The following is a 17731-nucleotide window of genomic DNA, read 5'->3' on the forward strand; positions in this document are numbered from 1 at the left end:
CAGAGTAAAGCTAACAGATCCCTAGACACTGCTCCTCCTCTGCTGCCTCCAGGTCCCCTGCAGAAACAGCATACTGGATTCAAATTGGTTTGGGGCTTGCTGATTATCCACCCTACTCCTCCCTAGAAAGGGTGACAGCAGAGACCCAAGACGCTTATGGGAAAATGAAAGGATTCATATAATGACTACACATGTCATTTTTTATCCTGGTGAATTATCTGCCAGAAGAAAGGAGTAACAGCTCTTCGTGGTGCCTAGAAGATGCTCTAAAAATAAAGAGCAGAAGTAAAGCATTAAAAAGACCAGGGGGTTCAGGAAACTCATCCAGTCTGAACATGGTTCATGAACATGCTTCTATTTTTAAAAAGGCTTAACTTCATTTGAAAGAAATGAAGACTTGGGAACTGAACCAAAGGGAACCATCTATCTACTTGGCTTCAGAGCAGAAGAGTCACAGAGCAGAAACTGCAAACAAACTGAGCGTCAGTGGAGACAAAACCGATGACCACTCTACCCTATTTACTTGCGTAACAGTTGCCCTGACAGCGTGGCCACACCTCAGCTTTTGGATCAAGAACATGGAATTCTCTGATCCCAAATGCCTGTGATACGTGTCGCCACTGCCTGTCTTCCTGTGAATTAAAAAAAGGAAAGAAAAAAAAAAAAAAACTATAGTGAATAAGCAAGTAAACACAGGAAATTAATTTTGCCTCCAAAACAGGATGGGGCAACCCTGGAGAAAGACACAAAGGCCTGGCACAGCCCAGCTGGAGAAGGGGCCCTGAAAGGCGTTAGCTGCACAATAGGAATAGTCCCTGTATGGCAGCAGGAATTTCCTTGGTGTGCATGTTTGTTTTAATTACGAAACATGACCAGGACAAAAACAGCCCCACCACCTCCCTGTGCCTGAAGAAACACGCGTCAGTCACAGATACCATGTGCCTGCAGTGCTGGGCACTTCAGAACAGACTGTGTTTTCGCCACCAAAGCCTGGCCCGTCAAAGCCTGGCCCGTCACTGAGGTATGGCCTTTACAAAACCCCAGAGAGTCGATGCAGAGATCTCTCTGCTTGAACTGGCCCCTTATATTAAGAGCATCGAGGACTCTGCTTCCCTCTAGAGCGCTCGCTCTGGTCTCAAACCAGGAGATAAATCCGAGAACTGACGCAAAACTTTGAACAACAGGTCCTTTCCAACAGGGTGTGTACTATTCAAAGAGCAATAGCAATGTAAACTAAGTTCCTTACTATTAGCTTCGGGGTCCCTCGTTTGCTATTCATGAGGGTCAGCTGTGCTGGTGACCTAGACCTTGGCTGGTCTCTGGTGATTAAGCCCCCAAAGAAGCCAGAGTTAGCCTGCATAACTAAAGAGGGATCCTATTTTGAGAAAGTGTTTTTGGGCTCAATCCAGTTTGAAAATAAGAGTGCAAGAAGAGATGGGTGAAGTCATCCCCAGTGGGGATCATGCACTGTCCTCAACAGCTCAGCTCTGTTGCTGACATGACTATGGCCACAAGCTGCCAAATGCTGCTTCCCTCTGCCTGTGAAAGGGCCAAGCAACCCAGCTGATTTACCGAGTAGAGCTCATTCAGGACCTTCATCAGATCGTCTTGGAGCTGCTGGCCGACTTCTTTACTCTGCAAAGAAAGAAGAATGAAGGTTAACTGGGAAACAGAAGGAAGGAGGAGGAGGCAACAAAGGCAAGAGCAGCATTGACTCCACAAATAACGCAGACTCAATTAAGGCCCATTATTTAACCCAGCAAATCAGATAACCACTCCGATCAGGCCAAATTATGGTCGGATTACTCAAAGAGTTTTAATAAAATGAAATGTGCCCCTTTGAGAGTCTAGCAAAGGCAATCGTGTGGAGGGAAAATGGGTTGTAGCCTTTGATTTTTCAATTGGCTGCCAAAGAGAAGGTCTAAAAGCTACAACCTACTTAGCAATAGTTAGGTGGGATGAGCTTTTTTGAATCCTTGTAGTCAGGCATTCCTGACAATTGTGGAGCAAAGTAAGAAGTGAAATAGGATGAGACAGACATGTGTATATAAATAAAATATCCAAGGACTTCAAAGTACCTGACTAAATAGGAACCTCCAAGCAAAAAGAAGTTATACCTCTTAATTGCTTTATTGGTAGAAACACCAGACTCCCAGGGCAGTGGTATGTCAATCATGACTGGTTGCTAATGTTACTTGAGACTGATAATACACATTGAAAGTGAAAGTTGCTTAGTCGTGTCCGACTCTTTGCAACCCCATGGACTGTAGTCCATGGAATTCTCCAGGCCAGAATACTGGAGTGGGTAGCCCTTCCCTTCTTCAGGGGATCTTCCCAACCCAGGGATCAAACCCAGGTCTCCTGTATTGCAGGTGGAGTCTCTACCAGCTGAGCCACAAGGGAAGTTCATAATACACATTAAGAGTCTCCAACAGGTTAACCTTAAGCAGTGGTAACTCTCAGATTCTTTGCTGCTGCTGCCCAGGGCTGGCATCTAACTATATGGGGAGAAGGGCAGAAATAAAGAATAAGGAAGCAGGAAGGAAATAAGAGCCATGCCTTTGATACTGAATGTTTATGCAAAGCCCATGAGAGCAGAAACATAAAACTGACTGGCATCACCAGGTTATTGAGAGGGAAAGCCCTTGTTTAATCTTCTGCCAGCTCCTAGGTCTTTCCTACTAAAAATTAGATACCAACAACACCCTTCTAATAGGTGGTATAATACTACTCCCTGGGACACCTCAGCTCCCACGCAAAGAAATTCCTTGACATCCTCCATGTCAGACACATAATTATTTAAGAATTTGCTTTTTTTCAAGACGTATGACTTTAAAAATATTTTTTTCTGATTACAAAAGGAATATATACATTTATTGCAATAAATAAGAAAACTCAAAAAAGAAAATGCAACCCTTAATTCCTACTCCTAAGAAATCACCACTTCAGGTTTGTTATACATTTTTCTCTCTACAATGTTTATGGAATTTGGATTGCATTATACACAGTTAGGGGGCTTCCCTGGTGGCTCAGAGGGTGAAGCATCTGCCTGCAACACAGGAGACCCGGGTTTGACCCCTGGGTCAGGAAGATCCGCTGGAGAAGGAAATGGCAACCCAGTCCAGTACTCTTGCTTGGAAAATCCCATGGATGGAGAAGCCTGATAGGCTATAGTCCATGGTGTCGCAGAGTCGGACACGACTGAGCAACTTCACTTTCATACAAACTGTAACTTATCCACTTAGACATAAGCTGTGAATATTCCCCTATATATTATTCTTCCATAGCATTATAATAAGATTATATTGATGTAGTTCCTATACTCTTGCACATTAACTTTGCATACAAATTTTTATAATAAAATGTGCTGCATTTAATTACTTTGTATATCATTTACATACACACCTTGATTATTTTCTCCTAGAAGTAACCTTGCTGAGTCAAAGACTGCTAACTTACACCATTAAATTGCCCTTGGGAAAAAATGTACCCATTTAAAATACCACCAGAAGCATATAAGAATGTTCTTTTACTTTTTTTTGTCTTGAAAACTCTATATGGTATCCTCTTTTAATTTACAGCCCTTTGATTCTAGTGAGCCTAAACTTTTTTCTTACATGCTTAGCAGTCATTTTCACTTTTCTTTCAGACTTTGCCACTTTTCTGTTATGGAATTAATTATGGAATATAACACATGTATGACCTTTGTTGTGAGCAGACAGGAATTTTTACACTTGGTAGTGTGGAGAGGGATAGAGGGAGCCCTGAATTAGCAGTCATGAGGCTCTTCTCTTTCTAGCTCCTCCACCATCAAGAAGATAACTTTGGACAACCTGGTCATCTCTCTGGACTTCTGTTTTTCTTTCCAAAGAATGAAAGTCTTTGGCTTAAACATTCCTAAGTTCTTTTCCAACTTCTGCCATTTTATAATTTTTCACCATCTCTTGCCTGGCTTATTAGATTCCAACACCAGCCACTTCAGTGGACAGTGGGTTGGCCTTCCTCCATAGAGTAGAAGATAATGAGCAGGTTCTCCTCTGGGACCAAGATGCTTTACAAAATGGATGGCTTCAGGAGTATCTTGCCAACCTTAAATTTACTATCCCCAAATGACTCTCGCTCAATGCCCTCAACCGCTGGAAGAAGCCACAAGAGGAAACGCCTTTCATCTAGGATTCCCATCACGAGCAGAGCTGAGCCCCATGAAAGTAGCAGGGCTCCAAGGAGGTGAAGTGAGGCGAAATGACTCAACCACTAGTCCCAGAGTCAGCAACAAGGCCAGGAAGTGACCACGAGTATCACTGGCAAAGGCCCTGCCCTCTGGCCTCCAGGCCAGCCCCCGCTGCCCACCTCCCAGCCTCCCCTACACCTCCTGGTGTTTCGATGGCAGACGGTCCAGGAGAAGGCTCCCATTCCTCTACCCTGCTGCCGACCCATGACTTAAATAACCTAGCCCTCCACAGGAGATGGGATGGGGAGGGAAGAAAAAGCATGACCAATAGAACAGCAATTAAGCCCAGGCAGATGTTTCCTTTCCTGTACTGATTAGTTGGAAAAGGACCGACTCAACTGTTATCCCTGTTTATTTGAACAGGCTGCTGAAGTGATCCTGACTTACTCTCCTTCTGGCTATGGGCTGGGCGGGGAACACATGTGTTGTCAGCCGGGTTACAGTTATGAGAGAGCCCCCCACCATCGGGAGCCACTCTGACTCGAGGGGAGAGGCAGGAAATAGCCTGTACCTCTCCTTTCACAGATGAGAAAAGGCCACCGTTCTCCATTTCTGAAACCTTAGCTGTGTGCCTCTGGGGGCCAGTGTGGCCCCGGTGACCTGAGAAGGGCTTCCGTGCTGGCGTCCACCGTGGAGCTGGCGTCCGCCGCGGAGCGGTTGTCAGAACGGGGAAGCTCCAAGGGGGCCCCACCCAAAGACAAGGGGGACATTTATTCCTGGGAACAACAGGGCCTGGTGAGGCCGTGACAATGTAGGCTGTGGGGCCTTTCCGTTTCCTATGAAAAACAGCAAGGGGCTCCGAGGCAGGGAAGAGAGAGAGCCTACAGAGCAGGCTTTGTGAGCTATCACACAGCCTGAATCTCTTTTCTTTAAAATTTCTTGGAAGAGAATGAGTCATCTAAACATCGTAGGAAACCAAATAGAAGTCGAGGGAAAAAATGACTTTGGGCAAAGTTTTTCTCTTAAATGTTTGCATAGTAATCTTTGCCTGGAAAAAAAGAGAAGATGCCTAAATTTAGACTAGAGATGTGGCACAGTGAACAATGCTGGTTCTCTGGGGGGGAGGGCCCTGGTGTGCCCAGGCGGGGGCTTTTATTTTGACACTCACCACAACTGTTTGGCCGCGTGTTTCCCAGGCCCCCCACCCCCACCCCCACCCCCTGCCTGCCTGCTGCCGGGGCGGGGCTGATCGGAAGGCAGCGAGATTGCAACAGGGCCTGCCAGCTGTGTGCTTACAAAATGGGCAGGGAGTCCTCCAACAGATAACAGCTCTGGACAACAGAACCGAAACATACAGCCTCGTTTCCCCAAGACCAGCAAGTTCTGAAAGCTCCTCACCCACAGCAAGGATACAGCAGCAGAAACATAAGGAAACATGGGCTGGGCTGGTGGGACACTGGTCCCTTAGCTTCCGAGCAATATATGTCCCTGAGCTGGGATGGGCCTTGTGTGAGCACCTCCCAAATAACACTGATTAGGAAAGGGTTTTCAAACCAGTCCTCATCAGGAGGTTACCTGACTCTCTATGTACTTACTCAGCACCCACGTGGCTTGGCAAGCTGGAGAGGAGGGGCTGTGGCTTACTGGCTCTCAACCTATACTACAAAGCTCTATTATTTGATAGGCACCAAATTACCCCTTATTTGTATGAAAGAGAAAAAGAGGAAGACATGTCTCTGCCATGTGGTGAGAGCTAATTTCAGCTCCGTCTCAAGGCTGAGCCTGTCAGCAGGTAGAAACAGTACGGTCATTTAGTTCTTCGCCGATTAGCTTGTGTCAGCAGATTTCCAAGAAAGAATCGAATTTTCAAGGGCATATAGCTCCCTCCACCAGGGCTACCCTCCTCCCTACCCAAAAGATACTTCTGAGACTGACTGTTAAAAAAATGTGAAACTGAATTTACATGAACAGATTTCAGAGGAAAGAGACATGAACCCTATACAAAGCTCTGGCAGCAAGAGAAGTGTCACCAGATGGACAGTGACAGTTTCAGGGGCACTGGGGCTCACTACTTCAAAGTGGCCAAATGTCAAGAGCTAGAGCTATGCCTGAAATGTCTTTTGGGGGAGGACAGGGCTAAAAGTAATGGCTGTGCAGCTGCAGGGCCAGCGCTGGGTGACAGTGGGCACTGTGTCCGGCCTCGCCCCAACCCAACTCAGCCCATCAAAATAGGTGGTGCAGGGTGCGGCAGTGGGTGTGCAGGGTAGGGGGATCTGGTCAGAGCTCAGGAGTGACTTCTAGATTTCCCTGTGGCCATACTACTTGTGGCTGTGCGGCGGGACACTTTCTACCCAGCTTTCACTCGCTGACTAAGATACCACATGGTGGCTGTAGCAAGGTTGTGCTTTGACGATACTCTGGAGAGCCCACGGTAGCGTAAAAATACAAATATACTGAACTGCAAGACATATAGAGAGGGAGGCTAGGAGCTGCCGTGAAAGAAACACCTTGAAGTTCTTCTACCTTCTGAAGACAGAGTAGAACAGGATTTCTAAAAATACATTTAAAAAACTGTAATCCAGTATAATGTGTGTGTGTCTACAGTAAAAATAGTTTATGTGCAGTGCTTTCTGATATTTCCTATTCTTTTCTCTTTTCTTCAAGTTTTTAATGCTAGTCAGAATTTACTAAATTCATTTTACAATTATTCAATGAGTCATTATACACAGGTTTAAAAAGACTAGACCCACAAATTGTGGCACTGATAAAGAAAATAGTGGAAGCAGCTCACCAGCCAAGATAAGTGCTATGTAACTTGGCCCTCGAGTTGGCTAGTTACATGCTTTGAAGAAGGTTCAATTACTAGCTGCTGGCAAGGTGGGAAATGCTGGATTTTAAGGAGTGATCTCTAAGAATCCATTGGCAAATATTTATAGAACATCTATTATGTGTCAAGAACTTGTGGTTTAACTGGAAATATAGCAGTATACTGAGCTTCCCTGGTGGCTCAGTGATGAAAGAATCCACCTGCCAATGCAGGAGACGAAGGAGACATGGATTTGATCCCTGGGTCAGGAAGATCTCCTGGAGGAGGAAATGGCAACCCACTTCAGTATTCTTGCCTGGAAAATCCCATGGACAGAGGAGCTTGGCATGCTGCAGTCCTAGGGTTGCAAAGAGTCAGACATGAATGAGCATGCACACACAGCAGTATACAAAACAGTTTAAAAGTTTACAGTCTATTGAGAAAGATGGACATGAAGCTGATGTCTGAGCCTATGAGAATGCCGCTCTTCCAGTCTCAAAAGCATTACTAGAGATGGAATTCTTATCTGAGTTTTCTAGTTCAAGAAGAATTTTTTTTCTATCTTAGCCAAGAGGTTTCTACACTTGACCTAACTCCAGAGCAAGTTAGAACCTAGCTTGCTAGAAACAGAAATGTGATTTCAAAAAATCTTGCTACTACATAGCAAAACTTTTCTTTGAATTTGCCTTTCTAAGTTACTAATAGGTATTTCCAGTTGTAAAGATATTGCATCAGTATAAGTGACCCCCAAAGCAGTCACATTTCATTTTTAAAGAATCCCTTGAGCTTCTCAGCATCATACAAACTAAAAACTCACCAGGTTCTCCTTCACTCAGAAGTAGATGAGCATAGTTAAATTCCCTCTGTAACAAGAGTCATATTTTAAAAGAAAATGTCAGAAGCCTGACACAGTCTGAGCCACATTATATCCATCTCAGAATTCGCCTTTTGAAATACACCTGGTTTCTCAATTAGATTCCTGTTTATCTAAAGAACTTAATCTTAAGAAAATCCCAAAGCTACTAAAATATGAAACCACCTAAAACTAATGAAAGAGACAGACTCTAACTTTAAACCTGATTTCTGTCTTCCATGGTGCCCAGCCCACTGCTTTGCACACAGTAGCCAGTAAGATAACCAGTTGCTGAATCAATTAGATAAAATTTTAGACTTACACATCATGCTTTCACAGAAGCTACTCCTCAGGCAGGACTGTAGCTAAATCCCTCCAATAGAGAGGCTCTATCAACCACAGGGAAGAAGAATTTTTGGTTTTTCTTATACTGCTGCTGCACAATCTATTCCCCTCCCCAGTTTCACTAATAACAAAAGTAATAATAACTCTGCAAGAAATAAGCAATTTTCCTACAGGAGAGGAGTAGATGTTCAGCAAAAAGGAAGAAGTCGGTGGGGATGGGGGTCAGTGGCTGTAGAGGCAAAGTAAAAAGGATAGATTTATTTTCTATCTCTCTAGGTAGATTACACAGAAAAGATCCTTCTCAGATGTACAACTGCGACTTAGTTCAGTTGGGGTGATAAATTAAACGTCTAAAGGTAGGACAATCCCTGCTGCCTAGGTCAGAGAAGACAAAGAATGCCCACTACTAAATTCTGGTTTAATGAAATCCAAGAGCGTTCTCCTCTAGGGTACTTGTTTCTGAAAGCCATTTCCTTAAGGCTTTCCCAGAAGTTCTGGAATGTATGAGTAGTCAGACTTAATGATCCACAGTAACGCTAGTAGGCCCTGGGAGAAAATCCATTCTTTGCTATGACAGTGAACTCTATGGATTCAATTTCTACCTCCCATGGATACTTACTGTGCTCTGTTACAACAGACTGGAGCCTCCTATCAGGGAAACATCTGATTCAGACAAGGCTGAGTCCCACTGGACTAAGGCAGGGGTGGGGTGGAGGTGGGGGACAGGAGGAGACTGAAGGCCCTCTGCTCTCCCAAGACCTTGGAATGATACAATGTATTCATAAAACACAACCCTATAGCAATCGGAATGTCCTCCCATGGTTGTTCCAATCTCTTGGAATGGACTATTCTAGTACTAGGAAATTAGAATAGTAAGTAAAATTTTAGAATAGTAAGTAATATTAAGCAGAGACACTACTTTGCCAACAAAGGTCCGTCTAGTCAAGGCTATGGTTCTTCCTGTGGTCATGTATGGATGTGAGAGGTGGACTGTGAAGAAGGCTGAGTGCTGAAGAATTGATGCTTTTGAACTGTGGTTTTGGAGAAGACTCTTGAGAGTCCCTTGGACTGCAAGGAGATCCAACCAGTCAATCCTAAAGGAAATCAGTCCTAAATATCCATTGGAAGGACTGATGCTGAAGCTGAAACTCCAATACTTTGGCCACCTGATGTGAAGAACTGACTCATTGGAAAAGACCCTGATGTGGGGAAAGAGTGAAGGCAGCAGGAGAGGGGGATGACAGAGGATGAAATGGTTGGATGGCATCACCAATTCGATGAATTTGAGCAAGCTCCAGGAGTTGGTGATGGACAGGGAAGCCTGGCCTGCTGCAGTCCATGGGGTTGCAGAGTTGGACACAACTGAGTGACTGAACTGCACTGAATACTAAGAAAACAAGCTGAAAGTAATATCCCTTAAAAGGAAAGAGACAAGTCCGAGGCTTCGTTTCTTAAACCATCACTGTGATCCTTCTCTTGGCAAATCCCCATCTTTAACTCTTCAGGATAATGATCTGTGGGAATGGAATGGTGTCTTTGGGTCCTGATCTCCAGGGCTAAAGGACTCCTTGAGGTCATGTTGAAGATGAGTGATCACCCCCAGGCAGGACACGAAAGGCATAGAAATGGTGTCTGGATGACCATGGCATCATTGTAGAGATCGGTACACAGGGGACAAAACATGCAAAGGCAAACAAGCAACGTGAGAACACAAATCTCTCAGCAGCTGCAAAATGAACTCTGGAGGAAAAACAATGGGTTGGAACTCAGCAAGAAGGGGGAGAAAAGCCAGACTGGTAAGTGAATGTAAGCACATGCCTACAATAAGGAATTCCAGGAGCTGGGGGATAGGAAGAATACCCCTGTGGCTCCCAGATGCCTGGGAGGAGGTTGGGAGAATAGGGGTTAATAGAGCCCATCTGAAAGTTGGCAGCGTGAACATGGCATGCAGGGCAGCCTGGTAGGAAGCAAAACAGTCAGCAGCACCCTACAGGAAATGCCTGGGGCACTGGGACAATCGCTGATTAGACAACTTAAAGAGGAACCTGGCAGCAAAGTCGGTTCATTGAGGGATCTGTGTAGTTCCCATACTTCTGGAATGGCCTTAGAATCCACTGTCCAGAGAGTAAAAGGGGAGCAGGGGGTTTGCTTATGAAGAGAGCATATTCTTGACACTTCAGGTGCCAGAGTTAGACCTGACAGGAGCATAAAGCCAGCTCTGGGAGACAGAGTCCTCACTGGCAGATCAGGAAGCATTTCCTTGGGGCTGGGTGGAGCTCTGAGTGAGGACAGGTCTCCTCATTGACAGCGGCAGTCTGCACCCCTTAGTCTCTGTCCACACTGTGTCCACACTCGCAGCTACGCCTGCCTGTTCACAGACAGTTAAAAACATCTACATCCTTGGAGGAAGGCACCCTCCCTCATCCCCAGTGAAAAATCGGTGAACTGTAAGAAAGAGGACGCACAGAGTTTGGAACTGATGATTTCCAGTCTCCAGCTCTGATTTCTCACCTAAGCACGTCAGTTTTTCTCTTTACTTCAGGCTTTATAAATTTCCCAGATTTGCCAAAAAGAACATCTATCTGCCTGCGGGTGCTGGGCACAGGGCCCACACGTGTCATTTAGGCCAGGTTCGTTCACTGTCTTTTCAAGTCTCCTATATCTTTACTGATTTTTTATGATTGTTTTTGTCTAGTTACTTGATCGTTCACTAAGTTAGGTGTATTAAACCTCCCACTGGGGTTGATGATTTGTCTGTCTCTCTTTTTGATTCTGTCCATTTTTGATTTACATGTTTTAAGGTTGCCTTATTAAGTATATACTTCTTCCTGGTAACTTGAGTCTTTAATTATTACAAAATGTCCTTCTTTATCTCTAATAATTCTTTTTTGCATTAAAATCTACCTCGTCTGATTTTATCACAGCTATCTTTTCCCATCATTTTGCTTTAACTCTTTCTATATCCTTATATCCTTTCTTTTATAAGCAATTATATACTTCAGTTTTGTTTATTTAAAATCTGTTTTTTTTTTATTTTGCATGAATCTATTTACACTCATTGTAATTACTGACACATTTAGGCTTAAATCCACCAACCACCTAGATGCTATGTGTTTTCTTTTTCTCATTTTTTTAATCTTCTTTTTTCCTTCCACTGGAAAAAAAATCAATAAAAGTCACTCTTTTTGGTTTATCCTAAATTTTTTGACAAGTGTGCAAAATGAGTAACAACTGCCGCAATTAAGACACACAACAGTTCTATCACTCACCAAAAAACTCATTCTTGCCTCCTCTTTGTGGTCCAACTGTCCTCCACCCTTCACCCCTGGAAGCCATTGCTATGTTCTGTATGCCTGCAATTTTGCTCTTACCAGAATCTTTCTTATCAATTTGGGGGCTATTTTTTATTTATCTAGTTTTCCCCTCTCTTAGATTGGTAGAGATACTATTTCTTTAGTGATAACCCTAAATTATGACATATATCCTTGACTTACCAAAGTCTAATATAAATTAATGGGCTTCCCTGGTGGCTCAGGGTAAAGAATCTACCTGCCAATGCAGGAGACAAACATCCCTGGGTCGGGAGGATCCCCTGTAGAAGGAAACGGCAACCCACTCCAGTATTCTTGCCTGGGAAATCCCATGGACAGAGGAGCCTGGTGGGCTGCAGTTCATGGGGTTGCAAAAAAGTTGGACACAACCTAGAGACTAAACAACAACAACAAAATAAATTAATACTCTTACTACTTTCTGGACAATTCCTTTAAATCTATCTCCCAATTTCTGCCTAGACACAGATTGCATTGTTTCCATTTATTTTACATTTATTGTTTCCATTAATTTTACATATGTTTAAAACCCTGCAAGAAATTATTTTTTAAAGTCAATATTCATTTAGGTGTATACTCATACATACTTTTTGCTTCTCCTCACTCTTTACTGCATCTCCATGCTTCTATCTGAGAGCATTTTATTTCTGCCTAAAAGCATACCGTTCAGTATTTCTTTTAGTGTAAGTGCTGCTGGTGAGAAGTTATATGAGGTTTTTGTCTGAAACTGGCTAGTTCACCTTCATTTTTGAAAGCTCTCTCTTTCAGCATTTCATTCCACTCTCTTTTCTTCTATTGTTTCTGTTGAGAAGTCAGCTGCCAGAAGTTCCTTTGAAAGTAATGTTAGTTTTTTTTTTTCCTTTGCTGTTTTTAAGATTTCTCTATGTCATAGTTTTCAGCATTTTTAATATAATGCACCTAAGTGTAATTTTCTTTGTATTTATCTTCCTTGGGGTTCATAATCCTTTATCATATCCCACAAGTCTCTTATGCTCTTTGTTTTGCAGGGGGTGGGGGGTGTATTTTCCATCCTTTTCTCATTCTCAGCTTCAGTATGTATTTTTTCCTAACCTATCTTCCAGTGCATTAATTCTTTGGTCAGCTTTGTCTAGTCTGCTGTTTAATTCACACTGAGCTCTTTATTTCAGTTACTGTATTTTTCAATACTCAAATTTCTGTTTCTTTTTTTTTTTTTTAAACACTGAGATAAAACTCATATTCCAAACAATTCACAAAGCACCATTATGCTTCCTGGACATGTGCATTCCTTCTTTAGAGAAATGTCTATGTAAGCCTTTTGCCTTTTTAAAGACTGGGCTGTTTTTCTCCTTATTGTTGAGTTGTAAGAGTCCTTTATATATTCTGGATACTCCATCCTTATCAGAAATATGATTCAAAAATATTTTCTCCTATTCTATAGGTTGTCTTAATTTTTTTTTTTTTATTCTGTTCTTTGCAGTACAATAATTTAAAATTCGATGAACTTCAATTTCTGTACGTCTTCCTTTTGGTGCTTGTATTTGGTGCCATACCTAAAAAACTGTCACCTAATCCCAGGTCACAAAGCTTTATGCCTACATTTTCTTCTAAAGTTTTAGGTCTTAAATTTGTATTTTTGATCCATTTTGAGTTGTTTGATTCTTTTTTATAATTTTCCCATTTTTTGTTATTATTTGACTTCATAAACATAGTTAATTTAAAGTTGATAATCATTATATGGACCTCCTATAGATCTATTGCTTTTCTTACTAGTGCATATACAAAACAATGAGAGGTATTAGGGCTAGGATGATAGCATCTTCCACTAGAGAAGATTTAAATTTCTTATAGTCACTAGATATCTTGGATCAACTTAATCCAATGAGAGATTAAGATAATTTGAAGCTAGGTTTCAGTCCCTGTGAGACTGCTAGAGTCTATTTCTGGTTCACTGTTACTTCTAAATTGTATTCCTGTGGGGTCCCAAAGCCTGGGGAAGTTTACTAGGGCTCCCTCTTCCTTAGCCTGAATTCCAATTTTTGTCCTGTTAACCCTATAAGGGTCTTATTACAAGCTATGCTTGGCTTCTCTTCTAGAATAGCAGGTGCCTCTTAGCAAAAGCAGCTCCAAAGAAGCAGAAGGGTTGGTCTGAATTTCCACAATGGCACCCCACTCTAGTACTCTTGTCTGGAAAATCCCATGGACGGAGGAGCCTGGTAGGCTGCAGTCCACAGGGTCACTAAGAGTTGGACACGACTGAGTGACTTCACTTTCACTTTTCACTTTCATGCATTGGAGAAGGAAATGGCAACCCACTCCAGTGTTCTTGCCTGGAGAATCCCAGGGACGGGGGAGCCTGGTGGGCTGCCATCTATGGGGTCGCACAGAGTTGGACATGACTGAAGCAACTTAGCAGCAGCAGCTGTCCTAGGAGCAAATTCAAAGTTTAAACTTGGAAGACAGGCATTACTTCATGTTTATGTGTAGGCTTCATCAGGTCCAGTGCAATGGTGGATATCTAATAAGTATGCTTTGTATGAAAGAAAGAATGATACTGGTAAAAGTGAAGGCTTACCACGTTTTAAAGTTTTTCATTTCCCAGGACATGGTAACCGACATACTCTGGTAAAATAAGAGAGAAGCAAGCCTGAGGTTTAAAATATGGTCTTCATTACTTCCTTAGGGGCTTTTCGAAAACCACAATCCATCAAAGGATAGAAGAAGGATGAATCTACCTCATATAAAGGGCATAGTAATTAGTTGTAGTAATTGAGACTCCAGATTTAAATCTCAGGCATTCTCTGGTAACCCTAAGTCCACGAAAGGGAGGAACTACCCAAGAAATTCTAAAACTGAGTACATATCAAAGTCTTCTATGGGGCCATTTGGGGCTCGAAGGCTTGGCCATCTAATTCCTGGGCCATATGTGAAAATAGCTTCACCAATTATCCAGTACACTGGCCTTTCTTAACTGATACTAGTTATAAAAACGGAAAAAAAGTAATCACTGACTTCTAATTCTGTCTCCAATAAGTGGCCATGTGCTGCTGATTTTTCCTTTAGGATATATGTAATATCTTCTCCTATTCATCCCCTCTGCTACTGCTACCACATAGTGAAAGTGAAAGTTGATCAGTCATGTCCGACTCTTTGTGACCCCATGGTATATAATCCATGGAATTCTCCAAGCCAGAATACTGGAGTGGGGAGCCTTTCCCTTCTCCAGGGGATCTTTCCAACCCAGGGATCAAACCCAGGTCTCCTGCATTGCAGGTGGATACTTTACCAGCTGAGCCACAAGGGAAGCCCAAGAATACTGGAGTGGGTAGCCTATCCCTTCTCCAGCGGATCTTCCTCACCCAGGAATCGAACTGGGGTCTCCCGCACTGTAGGCAGATTATTTACCAACTGAGCTATCAGGGAAGCTACCACATGGGGGCCCTTATTACTCTGCCCCTGGATTAAAGGCTCAGTCTTTTTGAAACAAGAGCTCTGTTATATCATTTTCCTAAGAATAAATCTCCCTTCACTCCCATGGACTCTCAGAATGAAGTTCAGATTCCTTGGTCTAGCATTCAGGGCCCTCTTCAGCCTTGTTTCAAGCACTCTCCTCATAAATAGTCTGGTTCAGCCAAACTCTTTTACTCACCACCCTCTGAAGGTGGTGAGTGTGTTTCTATGCTCTCTTTGGTCCTGAAATGTCTTCTTTCCTTTTGGACTGTCCTTCCACTCTAACTTCCCTTGCATACTCATGAACTCCTTACTTTTCCATTTCTAATTATGAAAGCATTTTCATTCACTGAAAACCAAGCTCAAATGTCACCTGTCTACTTACTGTATGTAAAGCATTTACTATATCTGGTACAGGATAAAATCTTCAATATATATACTTTAAAATAAAGTGAGCATGTGAGTGTGACACAATTTTCAATCAATGGTGAAATGTAAATTGCATGGCAACTTTTCAAAAAATTAAACTGTGTACCTCACATTATATATAAAAAGTGACAGTGGTCCAGTGGCTAAGCTCTGTGCTCCCAATGCAGGGGGTCTGCGTTCGACCCCTAGTCAGGGAACTACAGAGTTCCCATGCTGCAACCAAAGATCCCACGTGCCACAACTAAGATCGAAGATCCCATGTGCTGCACCCAAGACCTGGCACAGCCAAATAGATAAATAAATTTTAAAAAACTGATTTCACGGAGATGGCTTAAAGGCTATAAAGTAAAAGATAGAACTGTAAGACCACCAGGAGACAATACAATGGGATGTCTTAAATACCGTAGGGCATGAAAGGCTTTCTTAAATATGGCAGTAAAAGCACTAACCATAGGAAAGCGAATGAAAGCACATTAAAATCATGAACTTTTATTGGCCAATAGAAAATATGAACAGGAAAAAGTAAAATATAGTGTAGAAGAATATGTCTATCCATATAACCAATAAAAGGATTAATATTCCTAAAAGGCATTTCATTAAACAATATATCTAAATGGTCAATACAAACTAGAAAAGCCCTCAAACTCATAGTAATCAGATTGTTGCAAATTTGCTGATAATAACAATCCTATCAGCAAATTAAAACTGATAAGACAATAACTAAAATTAAATATAAAACTATATCTCAAATTAAAAATCTGACCATACTAAACATTAGTAAGGTTGCAGAAAAATGAAACTCTTATACATTGCTGGTGGGGGTGAAAATTACTAATAACTACTTTGGGAGAGTCCTAAAGGAAATTAGTCCTGAATATTCATTGGAAGGACTGATGCTGAAGCTGAAGCTCCAATATTTTGGCCACCTGATGTGAAGAACTGACCCACTGGAAAAGACCCTGATGCTGGGAAAGATTGAGGGCAGAAGGAGAAGGGGACGACAGAGGATGAGATGATTGGATGGCATCACCATCCAATTGGATGGACATGAGTTTGAGCAAGTTCTGGGAGATGGTGATGGACAAAGAAGCCTGGTGTGCTGCAGTCCACCGGGTCGCAAAGAGTTGGACATGACTGAGGTCCCATCACTTTATGGGAAATAGATGGGGAAACAGTGGAAACAGTGTCAGACTTTATTTTCTGGGGCTCCAAAATCACTGCAGATGGTGACTGCAGCCATGAAATTAAAAGACGCTTACTCCTTGGAAGGAAAGTTATGACCAACCTAGACAGCATATTCAAAAGCAGAGACATTACTTTGCCAACAAAGGTCCATCTAGTCAAGGCTATGGTTTTTCCTGTGGTCATGTATGGATATGAGAGTTGGACTGTGAAGAAGGCTGAGCGCCGAAGAATTGATGCTTTTGAACTGTGGTGTTGGAGAAGACTCTTGAGAGTCCCTTGGACTGCAAGGACATCCAACCAGTCCATTCTGAAGGAGATCAGCCCTGGGATTTCTTTGGAGGGAATGATGCTGAAGCTGAAACTCCAGTACTTTGGCCACGTCATGCGAAGAGCTGACTCATTGGAAAAGACTCTGATGCTGGGAGGGATTGGGGGCAGGAGGAGAAGGGGACGACAGAGGATGAGACGGCTGGATGGCATCACTGACTCTATGGACGTGAGTCTGAGTGAACTCCGGGAGTTGGTGATGGACAGGGAGGCCTGGCGTGCTGTGATTCATGGGGTTGCAAAGAGTTGGACACGACTGAACGACTGAACTGAACTGAAATGAACTGAGTGACTGAACTGAACTGAACTGACTTTGGGAAATAGTTTGAAAGTGAAAGTGAAGTTGCTTAGTCATGTCTGACTCTTCGTGACCCCGTGGACTGCAGCCTACCACGCTCCTCCATCCATGGGATTTTCCAGGCAAGAGTACTGGAGTGGGTTAGTTTAGCATTATATAAAAAGGAAGATATGCCAATTTTTAAACCAGAAGCTCCTCTACTGGGTACACACCCTAGTAAGCACAAACTTAATTGTTCACTAAATCAAAAGACGCTTACTCCTTGGAAGGAAAGTTATGTCCAACCTAGATAGCATATTCAAAAGCAGAGACATCACTTTGCCAACAAAGGTCCGTCTAGTCAAGGCTATGGTTTTTCCTGTGGTCATGTATGGATGTGAGAGTTGGATGGTGAAGAAAGCTGAGCGCCGAAGAATTGATGCTTTTGAACTGTGGTGTTGGAGAAGACTCTTGAGAGTCCCTTGGACTGCAAGGAGATCCAACCAGTCCATTCTGAAGGAGATCAGCCCTGGGATTTCTTTGGAAGGAATGATGCTGAAGCTGAAACTCCAGTACTTTG

At 42.8% G+C, this 17731-nt stretch overlaps 1 protein-coding gene across 19 annotated transcripts in view; it reads right to left on the bottom strand.

The window, feature by feature from the left end:
• The window catches only part of SRGAP2 (SLIT-ROBO Rho GTPase activating protein 2), a 254582-nt gene that overhangs the window by 77322 nt on the left and 159529 nt on the right, over nt 1-17731 (bottom strand). For 10 of the 19 annotated variants that reach the window (XR_015142882.1, XM_086342845.1, XM_086342844.1 and 7 more), the window contains exon 5: nt 1573-1635. Coding sequence is in view for 15 of the 19 variants with exons in the window: in XM_086342845.1 (XP_086198971.1) it covers nt 1573-1635 (63 nt within the window). In the remaining 4 variants the exon portion in view is untranslated. Of the gene's footprint in view, nt 1-557; nt 633-1572; nt 1636-17731 lie in introns of all 19 variants that reach the window. The other 9 variants (XR_015142879.1, XR_015142881.1, XR_015142880.1 and 6 more) reach the window with 1 other exon arrangement.

Source organism: Bos grunniens, chromosome 16 (assembly GCF_055505025.1).
Source record: "Bos grunniens cultivar Pamir isolate PY7600 chromosome 16, Bosgru_T2T1.0, whole genome shotgun sequence".
Lineage (NCBI taxonomy): Eukaryota > Metazoa > Chordata > Mammalia > Artiodactyla > Bovidae > Bos > Bos grunniens.